Here is a 14,935-nt window from a genome sequence, read left to right on the forward strand (position 1 = left end):
GCCCCCAGCACCTAAAGGAACGGAACTCCTGTGCAGGAGTGACCCCCAGGAGGCCCTCTCCCTTGCCCAGGTGGTGGCTTCCCCGAGGAGCCCCCCCCTTGCCTGCCTGCAACGCTGAAGAGATCCCTTGATCTCTCATTGAAAACCATTGAAAACCCGACGCGTGTTTGCACACTGCACCCGGCCGCCCCCGCGCTGCTGAGGGTGTACTTTTTGTGCTGACTTGTGTCCCCCCCGGTGCCCTACAAAACCCCCCTGGTCTGCCCTCCGAAGACGCGGGTACTTACCTGCTGGCAGACTGGAACCGGGGCACCCCCTTCTCTCCATTGAAGCCTTTGTGTTTTGAGCACCTCTTTGACCTCTGCACCTGACCGGCCCTGAGCTGCTGGTGTGGTAACTTTGGGGTTGCTCTGAACCCCCAACGGTGGGCTACCTTGGACCAAAAACTGAAACCTGTAAGTGACTTACTTACCTGTGAAACCTAACAATACTTTACCTCCCCCAGGAACTGTGAAAATTGCACTGTGTCCACTTTTAAAACAGCTTATTGTGTTTTATGTAAAAAGTATACATGCTAATGTAATGATTCAAAGTTCCTAAAGTACTTACCTGCAATACCTTTCAAATGAGATATTACATGTAGAATTTGAACCTGTGGTTCTTAAAATAAACTAAGAAAAGATATTTTTCTATAACAAAACCTATTGGCTGGATTTGTCTCTGAGTGTGTGTTCCTCATTTATTGCCTGTGTGTATGTACAACAAATGCTTAACACTACTCCTTTGATAAGCCTACTGCTCGACCACACTACCACAAAATAGAGCATTAGTATTATCTCTTTTTGCCACTATCTTACCTCTAAGGGGAACCTTTGGACTTTGTGCATACTATTCCTTACTTTGAAATAGTGCATACAGAGCCAACTTCCTACATCTGCTCTCTCTACAATTAAAGCTGGCTTGAGAGAATGGTGTGTGCGAATCAGGCATGCACATCTCTATAGTTGTACACCTCTTGAACAGTAAAGCCTAAGCTTTTGCTGCCATGTTTGCTTCCAACACAACAGGAATGACTGCCTAGCATGACTACCTCTGTCACCACCCAGAGATCCCAAAAAGTCCTCCTCTTGGAACACAGATGTCCTGCCCTGTTTTATGCAAGAGATGGGGATACTTTCGGGGGCTTCTCAAAATACAAGAAATCTCTCCACATCTCAATCGCAGGGGATAGTTCCCCATTTTAATCCCAGACAGTAGACTAGGATGCCAGCCCTGGAACACTCTCCACCAGGTAGTGAAGAATGAGTTTAACTGGATTCAAATGTATTCCTTATCTACCCAGTGGCCACTGAAGTAGGTGTAATCAGTTATGTTCTCATAGTTGTGTGGACTCCACTAAGATGTCTACATAGCTGACTATGCAAGAAATGCAATAATTCAAGCATGTAGGCGATGCAAGAATAAACACCATAATATGTTTTGCAACACAATACCGTTTAGATAATTTATAGAGAATGGTGTGGGATATTTTATGCTTTAATTTGTATTGCATTTTGAAGAAAAGAACATGCAAAACAATAAACAAACACCATACCAACCAATTACCCCCCACGTGGTGACTCCTCCCCCCATGACAGTGACAACGTGGCATGATCGATAGTAAGTGTTCCTAAGAACAGTTCGCATATTGTACGCCTTCTAGCCAGATTTTGTTCAGATGACTACTATCTGCAAGCTGTAAATAATTTGGAGTATGTCAATGCTCTTCAGTTCTTTGGCAAAAAACTATAAAATTGGCCCCATATTTTGCAACTCTCTGGTCTTCATCATGGACTGCTGAAGTAATATTTTCCATACCCAGCATCTGTAACAGTCTATTATATCATTCTCTTACGGAGGGAACAAGTAGTTTACCTCACATGGTAAGGATGCACTGTTTTGCGGCCATTGGTAGAATGTTTATCTAATGTTTTGACATTTCCTCCTCACTATCTTTAAAAGTTTTTATCAAGCCTCAGAGAATGACAACTGGCGAGCTAGAGATGTTAGTGCTGGTTAGCGCTTCTATAGCTTTCAAAACATTCTCCTAGAATTCAGTCGCTTTCAAGCAGTCTCGTATAATGATTTGCATCTGTCCAATTTGATCATATCTTCTCCAGTCCTGATACGTGTGCATTCATTAAATGGAGCCTAAGCGGATTTTAAGTTAGGATTTTACTAGCTGCTTCCATACCTGTATGTGTGTGATTCCTGTGTAGGTATCCTTGAAGACAGTGTCACACACCCCGTCCCTTCTTCCAAATACCCTGGGCCTTGCGATTTGTGTTAGTTAGCCCCTTCATCAATAGTTTGTGGGTTTGTGAAACCATATGATTATCATATCATAATTTTTTATAGCTTTCAAAATCAGTAAGTGGCAGGTAGCTGCCTCTTTAATCTCTTTTTGCACAACCCAGTATCTAATCTGGGTACATGTATAATGTTCATTTTCTCCTAGGGCATAATATGCTCAAAGGATTTTACTTGATTGTGGTAACACATCACCTATTTTGATACACCTTGCTTCTCCCCATAGCCTGAAAGCTTACCTTTTCGTTCCTGTTCTAAAGTTTGGGTTTCCAAACAAGGGAGTAAAGGGGGATGGGTGTTTCGAGAGCTGAAGCTTCACCCCTATAGAGTCCTATTTCTGTAGTGTCGTGGGGACCTCTTGGGCCTCTGATGGTACCTCCTGTTTTAGGTTCGTTTAGCTTAATTTTATATTTTATTTGTTTTAGTAAGGCTGCTTTCATCAAGTAACCTTTTACATACTTTATCAGCTTGTTATATTCTAGGAACATAGAAAACATGCTGCTTGTTTATGTAGCTTTTGCATGACATGTAATCTGTACTTTCAGTTCAAGGATAAGAATATGGTACACAATATGCTAGTTTGTATTGCACGCTCAGGTGACAGCTTTTAACACCTGGACACAGTATTACATCAGGAATGTGCTATCTAGTCAGCGTGATTTCATTATATAAGTGATACCATGACCCAGGAGAAGCAGAGAGCATTCTGGCCACGACCATCCTGGGACTAATGCTGTTTGACATGCTGCTCAGCTGGCGCTAATCTACCAGCCCCTGAGAGGATTAACATCTACACCACAGGCTAAATCCAGACAATATCCTCTGGTATGAGGTTAATCCTTTAGATCTGGTCAGGCAGAAGGGGACACCCGTTATGCTCTTGCATATAGTCTTAGGGTTAGGTAGGAATTCCTGGAACCTCTATAACATCTAGCACCACATGCATCATGGTTGGACTGTTCATTTTCTTAACTATGTCCGTAATGTTGATTAATTTGCTTTGTGCCATCTGACTAATTATGGCACTCACTCGCTATACACAATATTGCGCCTGTTTCAATAAACCTATCTAGCATATTTTTTGTCTCGCCTGGGCATGGATGAGTAATACAACGAAAGGGTAAGATCTTTTTCCACGGCTTCCCTGTGGAGTCAGAGTGTCATGTTTACGTCGCAATAATCACTGCCCACCCCGGTTGGTTTGGAGTCTGGGTGAGGCACTGTGAGCTAGTCAGGAATTGGTCCAACAGCTTCTGGTGGTGTGGAGGGACTCGTCTCCCACACTCTGAAGTCCTGTTGTCTTAATATGCAATCCTATTTCCATGGTAGGAACTGTTTAACAGTAGCATTGTCTTCGTTATGGGGAAACGAGTTAAGTTAACAGCTCTAGATTTTTGATTTTGCTATAAAAAATTCCCAAAGAAGCCTACTTCCAAATAGAGATATGTAGAGCACCACTGGCATTCTGATTCTGACTTGGACCACCCTAATAAAAAGCTCAAATCAATTTCTTGGTTTTAAGTCTGAAAGCCTGGGATTCACAGTGCTTTGTGACCATTCTGAATTTTTTGACTCTGTTTATAAAATCCAGACATGCCTGTTGTAAATGCCATAGGACATCTAGGTTGACCGCCCTCCCAGGGGATGGCCTGGAATGCCTAGGCAGCACGTTCATCTTGATATAAGCTATATGTCCTTTGTAGGCCTTTTTTAATTTCCCTCACTCGTGTCACAAAAATTGGCATTGTAGGAGAGGTCCCAGGTTGATCCTCAGATATTTAATGGTGTTGCTAGTTGTAGGAACGTGCCACTGTTGGCATGGTTACCCCCCCCCCACCTTTTGTCTAGTGTTGATGCCAACTTTGATTGAAAGTGTGCTGGGACCCTGCTAACCAGGCCCAAGCACCAGTGTTCTTTCCCTAAAACTGTACCTTTGCTTCCACAATTGGCACAGCCCTGGCCAACAGTTAAGTCCCTTGTAAAAGATACCCATGGTACCAAGGGCTCTGTGGCCAAGGAAGGTCTCTAAGGGCGGCAGCATGTATTATGCCACTCTGGGGGCCCCTCACTCAGCCCATGCACACTGCCTTGCAGCTTGTGTGTGCTGGACGGGAGAAAGAGGAGAAGTCGATATGGCACCCCTCTCAGGGTGCTATGCCCACAAACAACTGCCTGTGGTATAGGTAAGTCACCCCTCGAGCAGGCCTTACAGCCCTAAGGCAGGGTGCACTATACCACAGGTGAGGGTATAGCTGCATGAGCAATATGCCCCTAAAGTGTCCATTCTTAGACATTGTAAGTGCAGTGCAGCCATATTAAGTATATTGTCTGGGAGTTTGTCATTACGAACTCCATAGCACCATAATGGCTTCACTGAATACTGGGAAGTTTGTTATCAAACTTCACAGCACGATAAACTCACACTGATGCTAGTGTGGGATTTATTGAAAAATGCACACAGAGGGCATCTTAGAGATGCTTCCTGTATGTTAGCCCAACTGCTAGTGCAGGACTGACCAGTCTGTGCCAGTCTGCCACTTTCAGACAAGTTTCCGAGCACATGGGGTGAGTGCCTTTACACACCTTTTGGTCAGAAACAAAGCCTGTCCTGGGTGGAGGTGATTCACACCTTCCCCTGCAGGAACTGTAACACCTGGCAGTGAGCCTCAAAGGCTCAAGCATCGGGTTACAGTGCCCAAGGGCACTCCAGCTAATGGAGATGCCCGCCCCCAGGACAAAGCCCCACTTTTGGTGGCAAGTCCGGCGGGAAAATTAGGTAAAACAGGGAGGAGTGACCACCCGTAAGGTGTCCAAAGCAGGTGACCACCTCCCTGCAGAATCCCCCATCTTTGTTGGACAGGGACCAATAGGGATAGGAACGTGCCTCCCTCCTCAAAGTGAGTGGGCACAAGGAGCGTGTAGCCACCCTCAAGGACGGTAGCCATTGGCTACTGCCCTCTGACCCCTAAAACACCCCTAAATCTTGTATTTAAGAGCTTCCTGAACCAAGCTAGTCAGATTCCCGGTGACCTACAAAGAGAAGAAGGACTGCTTACCTGAAAACCCCAGCAGAGAAGAAGGAAGACGACAACTGCTTTGGCCTCAGCCCTACCAGCCTGCCTCCTGCTTCAAAGAACCTGCAAGAAGAACAGCGACGCATCCAGTGGGCCCAGTGACCTCTGAGAAATCCAGAGGACTGCCCTGCATCCCAAAGGAACAAGAACAGGACAGCGGCTCTGTCCAAAAGAAATGTTTAACCCAGGACTCCCACCTCACTTCGGATGCTTGAGTCCTGACCCCTGTGCATCCGATGTCCACGGCCCGTGTCCAGGTGGTCCACCAAGCAAGAAAGGGTCCCCAGGTGACTGGGAACAAGAGCACACCCTGGGTTGACCCCTCCAAGCCCCCACGACGACGTCTGCAGAGAGAATCCAGAGGACCCCTTTGACAGCGAGCTCCTGAGGAAGATAACCAATGCCTGTAAAACCAATGCACCCGCAGCTCCCAGGCATTGGAGAAATCAACCCCCCGTGCAGCATTAATCAGCAGGCGGCTCTCTTCCCTGTCCGACCAGTGGTGTGCCCGAGACACCCCCCCCGAACCTCGTCTGCAGCCTCTGAGTGACCCCGGGGTCCCCCATAGACTTGCATTGGAAGCCCGATGTCCTGTTTGCATCCTGCTGCCCCTGTGCTGCTGAGGATGTGTGATTGGGGCCTACTTGTGGCCCCTCCCGTGCTCGTCTAATCCCCCCTGGTATGTCCTCCGAGTCGCGGGTACTTACCTGCTGGCTGACTGGATTCTGTGTACCCCCTATCTCCATAGGAGCCCACGTTAACTAGGCTCTCCTTCAACCTCTGCACCCGACCGGTCCCGTGTTCCTGGTGGTGGGTGTTTGGGGTTAACTTGAACCCCGAACAACAGACCACCTAAAACCCGGAGATAGGAACTGTAAGTTGAATACTTACCTGTAAAACCGTACAATCTTTTCTTCCCCCAGGAACTGTTGAAAATTGCAGTGTCCATTTTTAAAATAGCTTTTTGCAATTTTAAAGAAAAACTGTATATATTGTTGATTCCATTCAAAATTCTGATTACAACTATGCAAAGTACCTTACATTTTATGTACTTACCTGCAAACTGAATATTGTAGTTCTAGAAATATATTAACAAAACATTTTTCTATATAAAATCCTATTGGCCTGGAATTAAGTCATTGAGTGTGTGTTTCTTCTATTGCCTGTGTGTGTACAACAAATGCTTAACACTACTCTCTGATAAGCCTAACTGCTCGACACAAATAGAGCATTGGTATTATCTAGTATTGACTCTAGCAAGCCTCTGGGGAACCCCTGGGCTCTGTGCACACTATATCTCACTTTGATACGGTATACACAGAGCCAGCTTCCTACACTAGTAATTTGTAAGGGAAATGCTCTTGCAGCTATTCAAGGTCATTGTGGACTATGTTGAGAACAGTTGCCTCAGACTTGACCACGTTTACTTTGAAATCCTGAAACTTTATTGGAGGAACTACATTGTTTTTGTGAAGCATCAAAAGAGCCCTTTGCTAGCTAGATCATAACATTGTCAGCAAAGAGAGAGAGTTGCCCAGTTTCACCTCTCAGATATCTGCGTTGGACCAAATCCTCATGGCCAAAGGTTCCCAATAAAGGGCAAAAAGCAGGGGCAACTGTGGGCGGCTCTGTATTGTCTTCAGCTCTATAGACACAGCATGTGACTCTCCTCCATTTGCACAAATTTTCACCATGGGATTAGTGTACCCTCAAGTGCTATCTTGATAAGGTGACCCCATATTCCACTATCCCTCAGCACAGCCTTCATAAAAGACCATCCCACTCTCAAATGCCCTTTTGTGGTCGAAGGACAGTAGGACCGTGGCATCCTTATGCTAATTGGTTATGCTGAAATGATGCAGAACCTTTTTTTAATTATTCCCATCCTTCTTAGTAACAAGTCCTACTTGGTCAGAGTGAAACAGTTCTTCCATCAGGTATTGCATGATCTTGGCTATTATTTTTGTATAGATTTTACAATCAATTAGGTACTGAAATCAGCTGGGAAAAGCTGCAATGCTCCAGCTGCTTCCTCTTTTTCATAACGACTGGCACCATCACCTCGGACACAGATGGTGTGGCTGTCCCTCAAAGGCTATAGCATTAAGTGCCTTTATCATTAGTCTTAGCTGTGTTGGCCAAAGCCTCCTGTAAATGGCCAAGATGAACCCCTGAGGAGTCTTGGAAAGCATAAGGGGCATATTTATACTTTTTGGTGCAAAACTGCACTAATGCAGTTTTGCATCAAAAGGTTGTGCACCGGCTTGCACCATTCTTGAGCGCCAGCCGGGCACCATGTTTATGGAATGGTGCTAGCTGGTGCAAGCGTTAAACAAAATGAGGTTAGCTGGGTGGGGTGGCGGTATGGGAGAAGGGGGTTTTGCACTAAAAAATTACGATTGTCATGTTAGAATATAAAAAATAACTATAACCAGCCTAGTGTCATTTTCTGACGCAAAACCATCCATACCACATAACTTCTGTCTTACAAGAAAAGACAGGAGTCATGCCCACCACCCCAATGGCAAGCACAGGGGACCAGGGTCCCCTGGGCATGGCCAATGAACCCAGTGCTGTGTAGAGGTTCCCGTTTCAGGACCCCCAATGGCACTTTAAAAAACAAAAATACTTACCTGTGATGGGGTACCCCATCCTCCGCTGTCCCTCTGGTGTGGGTGGGGGTGTCCCTGGGGCCTGGGGAGGGCACCTGTGGGCTTATTCCATGGTGTTCCACCCTGGAAACAGGCCCACAGGTCCCCTAACGTGTGCCCTGACCCAGGTGTTAAATAATAATGCAAATCAAGCTTTGCACCATTATTTGACACTTCACCCCCATGCGTGATTTTAGCATGGGGATAAATATAGCGCTAAGGACAAAGAGTCACTTTTTGCACGGAAAAGCCTACCTTGCATCTCATTGACGCAAGGTAGGTTTCCACGTCCAAAAAATGACTAACTCCATAACTTTGGCCTAGACGGGTCTAGCGCCAAAGAATAAAAATGGAGCTAGTTTTGCACCGAATTAGCATTAAAATAAAAATGACGCAAATTCTGCGCAAAACAAGTATAAATATGCTCCTAAGTCCTCTCATGGCCAAGATATTTTCCTCTGCTGTTATAGGGGCTTCCAAGGATGCCACTTGGTCCAGACAATCTGCTATGACTGTAAAATTGTCTAACAGAAGTGTCATTAGTCTGTCCAGCTGTATGGAGCACCTAGTAGAGTTGCCAAATGCATGCTGTTTATTATGTTCATCTAGTTTAAGGGTGCTGTCTGAGGCTCTGATAGTCAGAATGCAGTGTTGAATGGGTTTTCTCCACAATGAAGCTGCTAATAATTTCCCTCCCTTCATACCCCAGTCTTTATATTTTTTTAAGGATTTGTGCTGAGGAGTACTCAGCTTTGTTGAGACCTAGAAGATGGAGTTAGCTCCATAAGTGCATTATCTGGAGCCATGTCTTTTGGGAGTGATTTTTCTTGTGGATCTCTTTCACCTTTCCTAGGTCAGTTTGGAGGTCTTATAAAGCCATTGTGCAGACCCTAGCTAGCCTAGAGGATTCCACTATACATGTCCCCCTGTGGCCAGCTTTCAAAGAGTAGTATCCCTCTACTGCATTACACTGTGTTATTGCGAAATATAAAATCCTTGATCGGGGACTGCAAATCTTTCTTAGCTATTCTAACTCTGAGAAGGTGTTTGCTGAACTGCCATCTCGGCCGTCCACCCTGTTCAGTCCCATTCATGAAAATTCCTTTAACTGGAGCATGGTCAAAAAAGGATTTCACCTCCAACCCAGACCCCTGGAACAATGTCCAGTAGGTGATCATCTTAAGTATGAAGTCCATTCTGATGTATGAGATCGAAGTTGAGATAGTATAAACGTACTTGATCAATAGAGAGGAAAACACTCCAACCTGAGTAAAGTCTCACTTACCTTTACCTAGATGGGTAGTACCAATGGGATGCAGTGTAGTGTGAATATACTGTCTCTTCTCCATGTAGGTGGGACCAGATATCTATCTGGTTTGGGTCAGATATTGATGGCAGGGAGACACAGCTGTCCTTCAGTGTTTTGTTTATCAACAGCCATCTCCCTCCTTTGTCTCTGAAGATATTGTTATCCCAAATAACTATGCAGTGCCCCAATATAATACCCAGACCTGTGTTTTTAGTGTTAGGGGAGGAATGTTATTGTTGGGGAACAGCATGAAACCACATCCACCAAGTATCCCTGTTGAGGAGGTGGGTCTCTCGGATGAAATTTAATGTCCCATTAAAATTTGTAAGTGTCTGAAGGACTCTCGTTTCCTTAGCCAGGGTGCTGATGCTCCTAACTTTGAAATATGTCAATATTATAGTGTGGAACATTTTCAAGTCCATTTAACATCCACTTTATTTGTGACTCTATTAATTGTGCTTAGATATGTTCTTTACTTCAGCCTACTACTGAATTCGGATGGGGGGGGCTGAAAATGACAACAAAATGCCTTTTAAATAGCACTCAACAAATTACACAGCATTGTTACGATAGAAAGGTGCATTTTAACAATGTGAGTCTGTTGTCTTTCAAATCCACAGACATAATTATAGCTTTATGGGAAGAATATGCACATATTTTAAACAAGAACAAAAATAATGTTGAGATGGCATGATAACATCTCACTTACCACTGGGTCCAAACAACCAAAAATTGCCCCAAATATCAGCATTTTACCAATCTTTACATTTACTGGCAAGGCAGCCAGATGCTGGCCCAACGGAGTCAGCTTGGGTTCAATAAGTTCACAGGCACCAATCTTCCGCAAAAGACTCATAGCATTACTGATGACCTGAGGGTTAGGAGGATCTAAGGCTCTGGAGAGAAAATCCTCAGGTGATCCAAGGTCACATTTCTATGAAAACAACAAACAGATTATACATTATGAGGAATATAATAAACAACTAAGCAGAATGTATTTATATATATATATATATTTCTTTTTCACATCATTTTTTCCACCGTTTTTTTTCTTGTTTACTTATGGGCATGCCTTTGAAAAGTCTCCTGAGGTGTAGAATATGGGGCTAGCAAAAACCTTGCCACCCTTGTGCAATCTGGAAAACCAGTACAATTTAAATATCATACTGGGAAGGCTTTTACCTAGCAGCACAAGCAAAATGTAACTGCAACATCAAGGTTTTGATTGCTGTAGTGCTTTCAAAAGTGTTTACTGTTGTTAGAAATGGGGTGCCTGGTAGGCTAGGATATGCACCTAAGCCAGGCAGAACCCACCACTCTAGTCAGGGCGAGGGAATTACAAATCCAAGATAACCCCCGCTCACTCCCTTGGTAGCCTGGCGCGATCAGTCAGGTTTATCCCAGAAGTCATTTGTAAAGTGTTGGCACAACACTTGTGACACAATGAATACACCACAAAGGAAACACAACAACAAGTTATATAAAAAATAAACTGTATTGTATAAAACATCATTAGACCAAACATGACATGTATCAGTAATGTCCTGCTACACAAGCAGTTGTCAGAACATCACACAGGTTACTAGTACTCTGTGAAAGCCAGCATTAGTCAGATAAACATAAAGGTTACTGGTATTCTGCAAAATAAGCAGTAGTCAGGTTGCTGTTATCCCTAAGAAGGCACATGTCAGAATAAACTTATTATCAGAAAGGCCAAGACCTCCTCCTAAATGCACATAAAATGAAACATTCCCCAAATGGCAAGTCATTAGTATCACCAACATAGATGCACCTGAGAGGAAAACATTTCCAGAGGGCAGATCATTATCCCCACAATAAATGGAACCATTTCCATAGGGGCTTAATGCTAGACACCCCCTCCCCGTGTATCCTAGACAGGTCCTGAAATGTGTTTGTTGTTCCAACAAGGTAACCAACACAAATAATCAGGCGTGCAGTAGAATCACTGAGGGCAAATGAACGCAGGGGTGATCTTATAGATTATGTGTCAATCCCCAACCTGGTCCTCTACCTGAAGGCCTTTGCACTTTTGTGAGACTTTTAGAACTTATATCGTGGCTCACTGTCCACTATATGGGGGCCAGAAGCTCCCATGCTCCTCTTACAGGTAATACGGTAAACTATCCTCAGCAGGACGGGGCCTCCGTTGAGGTTTCCAACTTGCCCTGTGAGGGACAGATATATAAATAAAACTAAGGTCCCTAAAGCAATACATCTTCTATAGGTGGGGCACCCACGCGGTTCTCATAACCGCTGGGAGGCCTCTCTGGGTCGCTCCTGCAAAGGTACTCCGGCAGCTGCCCATGTCGGCTCGGCTGCTCACTGGTGAAGCTTTTTTTTCTGGCAGTGCGACTGCCTCTCTTTTAGGGGAAATACAGCACTCTCCCAGGCTTTCCAAAAGGCGAGCGCGCAGAAACCAGTGCTCCTGTCGGGGTTTCTGCAACGATGCTTAAGCTAAGGGCCCGCACAAAAAGTGGTATCCTTCAGGTGAGGAGCACCTTTGCACCAGGCAAAATCGTCTGTAGCCGCCCGCCTACACACGGAGCGGGGTGCCGAGATACAAGATGGCGGCCTTGGCGGTGGCCGGCCATGACTTCACTCACCACTGCACACCCTCCCTAACCTCCTGAGAGTGTTGCAGTTCAATACCTGGATCCCAGCGAAGTGGGGCAGCTGCAAGGGCCTCACGGGTCTCCTCCCCGAGCCTCTCATGGTGCGAGGCTCCTTCTTTGTGGATAGGGGTGGGGCCGGGTGGAGTCTAACCCTCTGCGTTCCTTGACAACAATAATACACCCGGCCCAGCATACCGGGAGAAGCCAGCGCTGCTCAATGGACCTGGGAGGCGGTGGTGAGTCTTATCAGGTGCACCCCACTGGCACTGCAGCAGGGCAAAGGGAGCAATGAAGGGTGAGGGGGGTGGAAGAGAGACGTTCCCAGGCCAGCTCCGATCTCACTCCATACCATCAGGGGGTGCAGTGCTTTCCTTGTGCTGGGGGGCAAGTAAGGTAGACTGGAGCGCGTTCACCAAGCGCTAGACTTATGATGCCAGGGGCGGTCACCAATGATCACCAAGCACTGGGCCCCTGGGAGAGAACCTGGGGCTCAGGGATGCTGCAGGTCATCACACAACAACTAGTGCAAGTGGCGGTTCCTCCTAGCAGCCCTACAGAAACTTTAGGTTCTAGAGTAAGGGAACAGGCTGGCAGCAGGGCAACATACATAAAAGCAATCCAGATGAGTCCTTTCAGCCACCCAGCAGAGACCAGGCAGCAGGGCAACAAAAGAAGAGCAGTCCAGATGAGTCCTTTATGAAGAACAGCAGTCCCTCTGGCGGAGGTTCGTCCCCAGTTCCAAAGGTGCTCTCTTTATGTGGGGAAAAGCCCCCTCTACCAATACTAATTTTGTGCAGCCTCCCCAAAAGGGGGTGAGGGGATTCAAACCAGCAATAACCGGTTCCATGAATGTCCCCTCTGTCCTCCAGCACTAGCTCCAGACATCAGTGGGGGGGGGGTAAATGAGCCCTTTGTGTGAGGCCAGGGCACAGCTTTTACAAATGCAGGTGTGCCCCCCCCTTCTCCCAGCCCAGGAAGACAATTCAGTATGCAGATGCACTCTTGTGACACCTCCACCCTCACTGTGTACAAGCTGTCTGAAAAGTATGCACAAAGCCCTGTTACTTTGCCCCAGACGTGGATTGGAGGCAAGCTGCAAAACACCAGAGTCATAAGCACAGAGAAATGACCACTTTATAAAAGTGGCATTTCTATAATGGTAATAACAAAATCCATCTACACCAGTAAGCAGCATTTCTCACTACCATTACAACCACACCAAACATGCCTACGCCACCCCTCATAGACTAGACAATACCACTTAGAGATATGCTAGGGCATTTCCAATACAATCCTATGGGAAAGGCAGCACTCACAGTAGTGAGGAACCAAATAGGCTGTACTAGGACATTTGCACATAAAGACATATGTCTTACCATTTACATGCACAGCACCCTGCCCATAGAGCTAGCTAGGGCCTACATTAGGGTTGACTTATATGTAGTAAAAGGGAAGTTCCAGGCCAGGCAAGTAGATTTAGAAGCCAGGACTCTGTGTCAGTCAACTGCCTTGCAGGCTCTGTCATAGCAGGCCTGAAACAGGTTTGAAAGTCTACTTCTGTGGGTGGCGCATGCTGCGCTGAAGGCCTACTAGTAGCATTTAATTTAAAGGCCCTGGGTATATGGATACCTCTGTACAAGGGACTTATAGGTAAATTAAATATGTCAATCAAGTGTAAGCCAATCATACCTATGCCCATATGTACACTTTTTTAGCACGTCATTTGTATCATTTTTTGACGCAAAAGCGGCAAAAACTTACAAAGTATAATTATATTTTTTAAGTTTGTGCCGCTTTCGCGTACAAAAATTATGCAAATGCGGCACTAAAACAGTTTAAATATGGGCCCAAGATTAGAAGCGAGAGCACATGCACTTCAGCACTGATCAGTAGTGGTAAAGTACTGAGTCCTAATGTCAACAAAAAGGGGTCAGGAAAAATAAGAGGAGGAAGGCAAAAGGTTTGGAGATGACCCTGTAAAAAGGGCCAGGTCAAACAAATGTAGTCCACTGAAATCAACAGGTAAACCTTGAGCTACAGTCCCAAGATAATGTAAAGGTTGCAAATGTGTCATTACATTTTGATGCATTGGTTAAGCAAGAGCTGTTCAATGTAGACAACGCATGTTGTATTACTATTGAAAATCCATGAATAATCTAAAGACAGAACTTGTGGTATTTTCAACAGGTAATTTGACTGAAAACGTTTCTATGTGACGAAGCAGTGACAGGGTCTCCTCCATTTGCCATATCCTATGTAAAACTATACATAGACTGATTGGCATATAACCCACCACAGTGAGAATTTGAGCCCATATTTATACTTTTTTAGCGCTGCATTCGAGTCATTTTTTGATGCAAAATCGATGCAAACTTACAAAATACAATTGTATTTTGTAATTTTGTGTCAAAAAGCGGCGCAAATGCAGTGCTAAAAAAGTATAAATATGGGCTATGATTTTGATGGATGCGTATTATATGGTTCTATTATATTAATTCCCAGATTGAGAGTTACACTCTGAACACCTGGAGAGTCTGACTGAAAAACAGTTCACTCTTCATCTAACACAAAGTAAAAGTGGCACTGCTAATTTGCTTCTCCTTGCATGGCTTTGTTAAAAAAAAAAAAGAAAACAAAAAAAAAAAGTCAAGCAACGCAGTGCTTTTCGCTGTCCTGTGTTACAATGCACCAGGTAGGTGTTACATGGGTAGAGAGCATGGACGGTCCCATGCATCTACCCTTGTGTTTTGATGCAAACCCAGATTTAATAATGGCAGTAAATCTTGGTTTGCATCAAAATGGTGTGCCTAACCAAGAAAGGCTTAACAAGGAGGAAAATCTTCATTTCTCCTTGTTACTTCCTCTTTCTATGCGGGTGCATTCTGAGGCAGATTTAGAAAGAGAATGTGCCTCTAAGGA

The 14,935-nt window shown here is 45.1% G+C and overlaps 1 protein-coding gene across 1 annotated transcript in view; it reads right to left on the reverse strand.

The window, feature by feature from the left end:
* DHX29 (DExH-box helicase 29) overlaps positions 1 to 14,935 on the reverse strand; it is a 935,315-nt gene that overhangs the window by 128,631 nt on the left and 791,749 nt on the right. Inside the window, exon 21 of the mRNA XM_069222079.1 lies at positions 10,093 to 10,317. Within this exon, the coding sequence (XP_069078180.1) occupies positions 10,093 to 10,317 (225 nt within the window). The remainder of the gene's footprint in view (positions 1 to 10,092; positions 10,318 to 14,935) is intronic.

This window comes from Pleurodeles waltl, chromosome 1_1 (genome assembly GCF_031143425.1).
Source record: "Pleurodeles waltl isolate 20211129_DDA chromosome 1_1, aPleWal1.hap1.20221129, whole genome shotgun sequence".
Classification (NCBI taxonomy): domain Eukaryota; kingdom Metazoa; phylum Chordata; class Amphibia; order Caudata; family Salamandridae; genus Pleurodeles; species Pleurodeles waltl.